The 10,931-nt window shown below is 36.8% G+C and overlaps 1 protein-coding gene across 1 annotated transcript; it reads right to left on the bottom strand.

The window, feature by feature from the left end:
- LOC139115745 (cAMP-responsive element-binding protein-like 2) lies at positions 1 to 5,756 on the bottom strand. The gene is made up of 3 exons (XM_070678069.1): positions 5,554 to 5,756; positions 4,169 to 4,372; positions 1 to 3,210 (listed from the first exon to the last, which is right to left on the bottom strand). The coding sequence occupies exons 1-3, from the start codon at positions 5,653 to 5,655 to the stop codon at positions 3,094 to 3,096; spliced, it is 423 nt and encodes a 140-aa protein (XP_070534170.1). The 5' UTR covers positions 5,656 to 5,756; the 3' UTR covers positions 1 to 3,093.
- Between the last annotated feature and the right edge of the window lie 5,175 nt (positions 5,757 to 10,931).

Genomic DNA, 10,931 nt, shown 5'->3' with positions numbered 1-10,931 from the left:
TAAGCTTCACTATTATAAAACTTTATTACATGTGGATGACATTCAAATTAAAAATTATACAGGACAGGCATATCTTTGTATTGAAAAAAATAAAAGTCACATACATTGTTCATCTCTTTATTGTATCCTTTTATTTAGTCAACCATCTTGATGTGTTTATAGAGTGTGTTGCATAGGAGTAATGTACATTGTATGTAAATATCAGTGACAGGAAGAAATTGAAGTTTACATAAAAATGCATACCTAATACAATACAGGTATTTCACCATCAGAGCAACGTGATGACCTCTCACCTTTCCATCCCACTTAACAAGGTCCAATCCTTGAATTATTGATAGGAATGTTGGACCTTATATTCTGGGAAAAGGGGGGGAGGGAGTGAAGTGGGTTCATTTAGGAGAATGTTTTACATAAATGTTTGCTATCTTGACATGCAAGTTGATAAAAGTAATTAACAAAATAAAAATCAGTAATCAACAAATCTTGATTAATGAAAGCAAACAAAACTGAACTCTGTACAGTGGAGAATGACATGATGCAGTGTTTTGTCAGAGCATGAGTTAAATCTGTCCTACATGCTTAACCTGTTCACACACACCATTGATTACAATGGGTTTGGGCCAAACCATGGTGGTGAAAGGGTTACAGACGATGTGTATTTACGCCAAATCACACCGGTTGTACAGATTGACCTGGCACAGCGTCGCCTTTCACTTTCCTCATCCATCAGGCAGTATTTCCACTAGACACAATGGAAAGTATCATGTAATTCTAGGAAACAATTCGAAAATCGCCAACTAAGTACAGAATAACTTAAAAATAAACGAAATAAATGTATGTACTGCAGCTTACAAAGGCATATTGCATGCAAAGTCCTGTCATTTTCAAACCTCTAATGAGCTGACAGCTGGGATATGTATATTGCATTATTGAGATTTTTGTCTTATTTTCGACATTTGCAATCAACTATATTATTAATATTGTGATCAATGTAATTATAAAAATTGGGGAACTGTGATGGCTGCCACATCAGATGACTAGATGGGCATCATGTCTCAGATTTTGGATATTTAAATTTATGCAAAAATATTCATATGCATATTTAAATGAAGTAGTACCAGAGGTCAGAAATCTGGAATTCTTCTCACGAATACTCGTGTTACCATCCTTAAACGTTTGCCGGGCTCAAGAGGGAGAGGGAGTGTGGTGATGCATGGAATGAAATAAAATACAACAATAATCATAAAGGATGTGTTATTACGGAAGTAATACTAGGTTGGTAGAATTTTGAAACTTGTGAAAGCCTACAACCTTTGGAATGTCCCACTTTCATTCTACCAAACTACGATATAGTCAACCTATTCCAGTATAGACATAAATACATAAAATCTCAAACTCTGTGTATTAAATAAATATTAAAGTATCAATTTCAGAGAAAAAATGTAAATTCACTCCACTTTCCAAACAGCAGATATATCAGACTATTTTAAAGGCATATAACAATGAAATAATATAAATGATACATATGTACATGTATAGTTTTTTCTCTGCTAATTTCTCCCTAGTCTGTCAAATGTTAATTATATATAACCTGATTTCAGTCAAATAGCACAGTAAACTCTAAACACATTGTTTCCGCATGGAAAAGGTCACAAAAAATGTACAATGGTATTGATCACTGGAGAAAATGCAAAACGAACAAACTGCCACAGCCACAAAAACACATATACAGTATACATTAGCCTTGACACGTATAGCATATACCTGAATTCCAATTCAGCTGGGAGCGGTAAATTTTTGATAAAAAATAATTGAAAGAAGAGGAAAGAAATTTCAGATACGCTCTCTTCTTTCAATTTGAAACAAGTTACATAAGCGGAATATCAACGTGGTCTCATTTGATGCTTGCTTAGATTTGTAAATGAATATGACGATAAATCTATTTTATACATGTCAAACATGTAAATTTCTTTACGGTAAGAAAGTTACTAAGTTATAAAGTGATAACATATGAATCAAAGAATTAGCCATTCCTCTCTACACATGGCAGTGTATTGGAAAAAATAAATCAATTTCTTTTTTCAGAGTTCTAAGGTTGGCTATATAAGATGTCCAGTGAAAGAAAAAGGTGGACATGAAAAGAAGATTTGTTGACTTTCAGACCCGCATATACGTTATATACAGTAATTTGTGCTTCACATTTGGCAAGATATACTGTGCACTATTTCAGTTGTCAGATTTCAGTCCCAGCTGAATCTTTATTCACCACATAATATAACCTCTCCATTCTTCTTATTCTTATAAAGTTCTGTTTTTTCCAGTACAATTTGTAAGTTTTTATTTTTGTTTTTTTTTCATTTAACGTTTTATGAAGATAATAAGGAAACATCTGCTAAGATAATTGCACTCCCATGAAGTGATTACGTTTGTTCCCGTTGTCATTTTTTGAAGATTTCTCACCGACAAGTTCTTCTCTTCATGAGCCAAAGTGACATAAAACGGATGTCACTGTTGGCCTAGCCACGCCTGTTCGATGTAAAGTGGTTGAATCAGTCCTTATATCTTGAACTTTTTTTTTCGGTGCAAGTTTCCGATGATGGTCACTCTGCATTTTTTTCCACTTTGTATACTTGTATATCTTCAAATTTGTCATCTCAAAGAAACACTCAGATGATGAAGACGACAGCAAAAGATGAAAACATTTGTATGATAATGTACTTATACATTAGATGAAGTGCAGAACAATCATTGCTGGCATGGATGAATTTAACTAGTTTATCGCATTTTCAGACACAGATCCTGCGCTAGATTGAGAATTACCGCTGGCTCTGATGCAATGACCCTAGCACTGGAACAGGTTGGAACTTCACTTCACACAAGATGTAAATGCAAATATGATCGCCAGTTGCTTTTAACGGAGACAAAATTCTCCCTACTTGTAAACGGCAACCTGGTCATAGCATGTATCACACGGCAAGCAGAACCGTACATAGATACAAATTATGAGTGTCACAAATACTACAGCTTCTGCTTGTCTAACGCAGTTTTTGTTTTGGAATCTGTGTTTTTGCAGTGTCGTTCATTCCATTTCCGTCACAAGTTGACAGATGCTTGTTTCCGTGCCCGCCCAGTGGCTGCTGCCAGTCTGAGTATGTTCTTTATTTCCGGTGGTAGAATCCCTTCATCTATCAACTGACACCACTTTTTGTACTGTGGAAAAGAAATGATGGTAGTCGTTTTTACAAAATATTCAGCAATAGCACCTATTATGCGATATTTCTAATGAAAATTGAGGCAAACCAATTTATATAATCTCCTATCATATTGATTAAAACGATATACAGTATGCCCTTTTCCTTTGGATATATTCTGTACAGTTTGTTTTAGAAAACTGCTTGAATACATCCTTCATGTCTTATGTAACATATAAGACTTTGATTGAAGGCCAAAACATTTGTATGATAATGTACTTATACATTAGATAACAGCCTAACTTTAACTTCTTAGACTTTCGCGACATCTTCTCAGTGTTTCTGTTAAGGGTGTAAGCAGATAAATTTTACCGGGGTTTCAAAGTTATTTTACAGGGTTTCGCCTTGGTCTATCAGTGACAATTGAGGGCTGCAGAAATGTTACTGTAGTTCCAGTGTGATTCACCAATGTTCTAAAACCTAGGCAAAAACACTGTCTTCTATTTGCCAAAATGTTCATGCTACACATACTTAACCCCTACCTTCAACTCCAGACTACCCTATTATGCATGCAACATTAGTCAACTGATGTAAACGTTGAACATGCCTCGGGGACAGATATTCTGACTCTCAAACTTTTACAATTCTTTTCTGATCTACCACTTATGGGGGTTCATTTTAAAGCTCTTTGTGTAAGAAAATTTTTCACTGACGTAGTTTTTCGAAATTCGAAAATTTTATTTTTCTCCGTAGAGTTAACACAGGGGCGGCGGCATTTTGAATTTGAATATAGTTAATCCTGGGTATTTTGTTTCTCTAGTACCAAAAATTTGCACAGTGAAACCCAATTTTTATTCTTGACTTTGAAAGAGAGTGGTTGGAAGATTCATTAAGGAAAATTTGAGCAAAAGTGTCAGTCTTTCACTTTCGAGGCGCATACCACCTCAAAAAGAGTCATTGGCAGAATACAAACTTACTGTTTCCAATTCCTCTCTGAGCTTGCTGATTTCTCTCTCTCTCTGTCCAACCATTTTTTCCAGGTTCTGGTATCTGAGTTTCTTTCTAGCCCGACACTCTCTTGCACTCTGTCGACTTCTTTCAAGTTTGGCTTTCTGATCTATCTTTGATGGCTTTCTCCCTCTCCTGCCTGTACCTGGCTTCTTTGCCTTGCTGGAGACTCTCTGTACAAGAAATTTAGTGTTCCATATAAAAAACTCTAGTAGCTACAAATATCAGCAAGCAGTGTTATAATAATGTAACTTTTTTATATTTTGGTGTACAGTGACACTTGCATGAAGTATCTTTAATCTTAGGGTTAGGGTTAGGAGAGTGGGGATTTGCTTGCCTTGGTACAGGGTTTGGTTAAAGAAACATGAACATTGTGAAAAATTTTGAATGTTGCCGCAAAAGCAATAGCGTTGATTGCGATTTCAGGTTTGTTACTAAATATAGCTGCACGCGCACGACTTTCACACAAATATGCTGAAATTCAGACAAATTTTGTCGTTGTATGCGCGGCTGTTATTGCAGCTTGTAAAGTCTCAGTCATCAATGCATACGAATAAGTGTGACGCTAAATAGCCATTCTAACACTCGCAGGTTTTATTTTCGTCTTTTATGCGGAAAATGCGGACAAATGTTTATTTAGTGCATATTAATGAAGAGAACAGTGACGTCATTTGCGATCAGCGCTATAAGAACAGGTGTTTGTGGTATGCATGAAAAATACCATGTACCCTGTTCGCAAGGACGACCAAGGCATTATGTTTGTTTGTAGTGATTGCTCTGTACATTCAGGCTTGCCGTTGTCACCTGTGTCACTTTCAGTTCAGAAACCAGGAACTTGCTCTGAGTTCAACCAGATTCGGATTCCATGGGGAACCACTTTAATTAAAATTATTTGTAAAATTTCATGAAAACGATAAAGAATAATCTACGAACAGTTAAACATGATCAAAATAACGTGGCGAGAAATATACTTTGAATACAGAAGGCCCTTGCGAAACCTGCCTGCGCGTTGGTTACAGTACAACTTCCTTGTTGATACACAGAATCGCATAGAACAATGCAGTGTCAACGACCTCGAGCACAATTTTTGATTGTAAACAAAGATGGCGAACCATCGATTTCGCAATCGCTACGGGTACGGAATTTTGACGCTGCATGACGACTACTGACTCACTGTTTCGCTGTAAAATCGGAAAACTTCGGAGGAAGATGCAACTACAAGTCATTGTGGACCGGAAACAGATATTATTTTGCTGAAATGTTACGACTTGCATAGAATTTTCTCGAAACCATAGTGAAGTGACCTTCGGACACAAACTGTACCATACACGGCACCGAGAAACTACCAGCTTACCTTCACTTTGTTTTCGTCTTTTCGCCTCATGTTTGGCGAGTCACCCTTCATGACGCCAGCTTCAGTGAAAATGAATGTCGTGCCTTCTTGGAGGCTGCTCATTTATCGTTGAAATAGAGAAAATACGCGATTTTTCGGGAAAACTTTCGCCAACTTCTGCAATGTCACTGCTCTCGAACCAAAATAAAAACAAACATGATATAATGGTCATCTGACAGTCATGTGATCAATAGTACAATATCCTGGTTGCCATTGGGTAGCCATAATTCATGCAAAATTTCTGGCCAATCACATCGATGCAAATTTGCGCGATTGCGCCAGCTAGTAAATCCGGTTTGCTGCAGCTGCAGCTAGATTGTTAGCAAAGGCGGGAATTTCCAGCATGGACCTAGACCTTGCACAAGCATTCGGTTGGGGAAAGTCCCTAGGGTGCATTCACAAATACTGGTGGGGCTGAAGGAATTCAGGGAAGATTTGATAATTCTAAGGTTGGTCGAGGCAAGGGGACTTGAAGGTCGTGTATAAGGGGGACCTGAAAATATGTATGCTGAAACACACCATATTCAGTTTGTCAACAAAACCTGTAAATTACAGTCCAGACTGAAAGTCATTTGTCAATGATACAAATGCACACTACACAAAGACAGGCTGTGTTGGCAAGCTTACTATTGGACAGTGAAACATGCCATAGGGAGTTGAACAAGAATGCGGTTGATAAAGATGGGGTCACCATGCTTGATTTTCTACAAACCTAAAGTCACTGTTTTTCATGGAAATCACTTAGAAGCCATTCAAGTTCATGCAGTGAATAAAATGGCGACATTCCCATTGTACAATATCACAAAAATAAAATGTTGAATGGTAAAGATTCTTCATTTAAAATAAAAAAATGTGTGAATAAAAGTGTTTATATTTTACCAAATTTGGCATAATTAGACGCAAAATTTCAGAAATAAGTTTTATTTGATAGAAAATTTCAATCTTCCAGTATTGCCAATTTTGTAAGTAACAAATTTTTTCCAGTAGGTCACATATTGTTTTTCACTGCTGGCAAAATGTAGCCAGGAATTCATAATTTGCACACTCTCTCATGATCATCCTTTTGAGCACTTTTAAAGGTGTTCCACTGACCTGACCAGTGTCACACTCAAGTCAACATCGACTAATCCAAAAAGGTCGACTGATGCATTTAAAAATGAATCAATTCAAGAATTTGCCTTCAATTTAAAAACTTTCCTGCGGAATATGGATCTACAAACTGCTGGCAATATTTCTATAACCACCACTGTCTGCGTCATATAAGGTAGTGTCAAACATCTGCACGCAGAACTGCACAATATATGTATATTTTTTTGTGCGCATACATCCCTAATAAGTATTTTGCTATATGATTTGGAGGGAGCGTGAAAAATTTTGTATAGCTGGAGGAATTTGAAATCTTTTTGTTGGGATTAAGGGGGATCGGAAAAAAAAAAAATTCAATCGCGTTTCCTCCAGCCCCCAGCCATATTTGAAGCCCTTTGAAACTACTGCCCTCCCACCAGCACATGCAAAGTGCCCTCAACTGAATTATAATACCCACCCCACTGCCCTCCAGTATCTTTGGCCTGCTCTCTCTCTCTACTCCCCACAACAACAGTTCAAGCTCCACACTGCCTTTTCCCCACCACTGACACCACTCTCTTCCCTAAGGTTCTATCAACCAAAGCATTACCCTCCCTCTACCTATCTTCAGGTATACACTACTAGAAAATTTCTCCCTGTCCAGTGTAAAAACTAGAATTTCTTCCCTGCACACAGTGAAAATTTCTGATTAGTTTTTACATTTTCCCATCTACTGAAAAACTGCACTTTAACATTTTTTTGCACAAACAGCTTTGATTGCTTTACTTGAACACTGCTGTAGCTTGGCTGTTCTTCACATCATCCGAGTCACAGAGTTTGAATTGTGTAAGACTGGTGAAGAAGCTGAATCCCATAGATCGAAGATATCACTCACCTGATGAGACTAAACGCGATGGGGTTGAAGTTGAAATGGCAATAATTTAGCTAAAGGGCTACGGAGGGGACAAATAGTAGACAGGAATCTTAACTGAACTTTTTTGCCAATCTAATGGTGTGTTGTATTTTGGGCTTGCCAATTACGCTAGCCTGTGGACTACCGTACATACAAACTGTGTGCATAACCATAGTACTATGTTGAATCAATGAACAAATTGCAGCCTACAATAATTAATAGCAGTGTTTCATTCATGTAAGCTACCTGCAAAATCTGATGAAATAATCAAAATTAATCTAAATATTGATTCAGAGGTTACCTTTTACACAACCCAAATCATTTCCATGTTCAAGGATTACTTTGCATGTTAAATGATTTGGAAAAAAATTGTAGTACAGTAAAATGTCTCATCAATGGCACATCACCGCTTTCAGGTTGAATTTTTTACCGGAATGTATATTCATGAAATTAAAAGTAAATATTTGCTCATACAATGCCCCACACAACCATTACATTTCAAAACATTATATGGTGGTTTGGTCCTGGACTGGTAAAGAGTCATTAATATCCATTCTGAAAACATATCATACTATATTATTGGTAGAGATGAAAAAAGAATAATGCAAATGTCAATGTAAATAAATATGGTTCATTTAGCATCGGATGAACTCTACAAAGACAGACTGTCATCCTTTACACAACAATGCTGGTTGATTGAGATTTTGCAGGTATCTGCATGCTACACTTATAGGGACAGATTTGTCCTCAGTGACATCGCAAAATTTAATTGCCCATTTTTGTATTGCATTCTATTAAGTGAACAAAGTCATGAATTTTGCTGGTATTACATCATTATATAGGTTGATCCTGTTGTTAGATATCTCAAAGATGCTGATAGAGAAGGGGTTACCCTGGGCTCTCTCCTCATGGCCAGGCCACTGAGATCAAGTGGCCTATTACATGATATCAGATATTAACAATGAATATATGCTAATGAGCCACCTCAGCTGTTCTGGCAAAGTGCCAAACTCAGTATGAAGTAGGGCAAGGTCATTTGGATGCTCATCATGTCATTGTTTGACATTGTATGGGTTTATGGCCCATGCTATTAGATAAATCAGTCACTGCAAATTTGCATATATCCATATATGGTAAAATATGCATGTCAGCCATGTTCACTTGTGGAATATCAGTAGCCCATGTTTTGGCACATGCGTTATTTCTAACTTTAAAAAGTAGTGATTAGCCTTTACAAATACAAGTGACTGAATAGGTTCACCCCTTTACAACCATGGTTTCACCCAACTCCATTGTTATCAATGGCAAGTATGGATTTGTTTACGGAGAATGGGGATGAACAAGTTAAGATCAAGAAGGTATTTCACATCTTCCAGGTGTAAAAACAAACAAATAATGAGACTTTTTCTTTTAATTATTTTGAAAAGATATATAGTACAGACCCTTAAAACCTCAACACTCTTGATTCACAAATAATAATTATGAGTCAAAATTACTCAAACATATTTAAAAGAATCCCTCTTCGGCACAAATTGAAATTAGGATGAAATATATTTTTATGATAATTCTTGTGTGTATAAGTCTTTGTTAATACATTATACTTTTGGTAAATACAAAAATTATACCACTGTCAAAGAGGACAAAGTCATCATCATTTGAATTTGACTGATAAGTTTTTATGATTGCTTCTCAAATACATACCCTAACACTGTTGCTGAATACAAATAACCTTAAATACTGTTTCATTGACATGAACAATGGAAGGAAGTATCTGAAAAGATTTGACAAAAATCCCTTGACTTGTTTTAGTGCCGGTTCCTCTGTTCAACTATATCATTGACAACTAAAGAGTTTTAGAAAACTGCAGTCATGGTACGTTTGCTTGTTGCTGTTGTCAAGGTGTTACTGAGAAGACAGGGTCATAACCTTGACAACCAAAGGTCATCACCTTGGTTTCAAAAGGTCCATGACAAGCTGTAAAGTTGATGGTGGTAGGAGCAAGGGAAGTGGAAGAAAGAAATGATATCTTCTCAGCGATGTTGCGTGCGTCACCAATTTCCTCACAGCTGGTTTGCTGACGCAGTGTCTCTGCTTCTTGGCACACTTGGTGCATTGTGGGTAAAATCTCTGATCCTGAAGAGGTTTCCTGTTGGCTTTGGAATTCTGCAACACAACCTGGATGGATCAAAAGATTTGAACAAACAGAAAGGTGAAAAGAATTGATATGTTTCATTATTGTGTTTCATTTCACAACAATGTAATTTTCTTAGGGAAAAAAAGAAACGATAATCAACACTGCGTCGTGCAATACTTTTGTTCACGTTTCTTAAAAAGTTTACTTGCAACACAGTATGGGAAAAATTCTGATGCCATTTTAAAGGGATTCAGTTATCGGAACTGCGCTAAAAAGGTTGTATGGGACACATACGACCAATGCATCCTGTATCCAAGGTACGATGGTAATTGATGAAAGTTGTGCACGAAATACATTGTTTGTAAACACAAACTCAAACAGGCGCAATTCCGACTACCGTTTCCCTTTAAGCAGTACTTGAAACATGGAATGAGGTTATAAAAAGAGTTTTCTTACATGAAAGTTATGTCTTTTTGTTACATCTTTTTAAAATCTCTTTTGTGGTGTAAGAGTAAACATTTGACATTACAGCTATGCACAAAATCTCCCAAAATAAATACAAATCTGATGGTTTTTCTGGTAAGTTAGCATTCCACTGACTTAGTGAATCTAACACACACGTTCTTAACTCTCATGTAACCAGTAGCTTGCCTACAGCACAGCAAAGTGCCATGCTCCTTGTGTACTCCCTAAAATGTCACCATTGAAAATCTTGGAATTCATTCACTCAAATTCAGCCTGACGGTCTTACTGGGTTGCGACTTGAACACCATTCAGTTTTTCAAAGTTAAACACAGTTCACCGATAATGTACATATTGATTGATGGCATTTACATATGATGTATTAGAAATGTTAGACAATGCTCTTTAAGTTTAAGAATTACTTTCGAAAGAATTATTGATTTGCCATCAAGTCAGTGATATCTATATGGCATGAACAGCACACGATTCGATGCTTCCACTGGTATATGCCCTAACAGACAAAGAAACAAACTAACTGAAAACAATACAAACCGAGGTTCAGGTCAATGCAAAAAGTCATTTTGGCATAAATTTGACAATGAATCATACAAATATTTGTTTATCTTGGTTCATTACACATGTGAGTCCTGTAAAATTTTTACTGCAGTACAGTACGGCCATAATCCTGTGATGGGCATCAGAATTTTTCCCACATTGTGCAGAATGTGCCTCAGGAGCAGCCATTCACTGCTGATGCTCTCAAAC

The sequence above is a fragment of the Ptychodera flava genome, chromosome 17, assembly GCF_041260155.1.
Source record: "Ptychodera flava strain L36383 chromosome 17, AS_Pfla_20210202, whole genome shotgun sequence".
Lineage (NCBI taxonomy): Eukaryota > Metazoa > Hemichordata > Enteropneusta > Ptychoderidae > Ptychodera > Ptychodera flava.
This window is presented reverse-complemented; position numbering and strand designations above follow the sequence as displayed.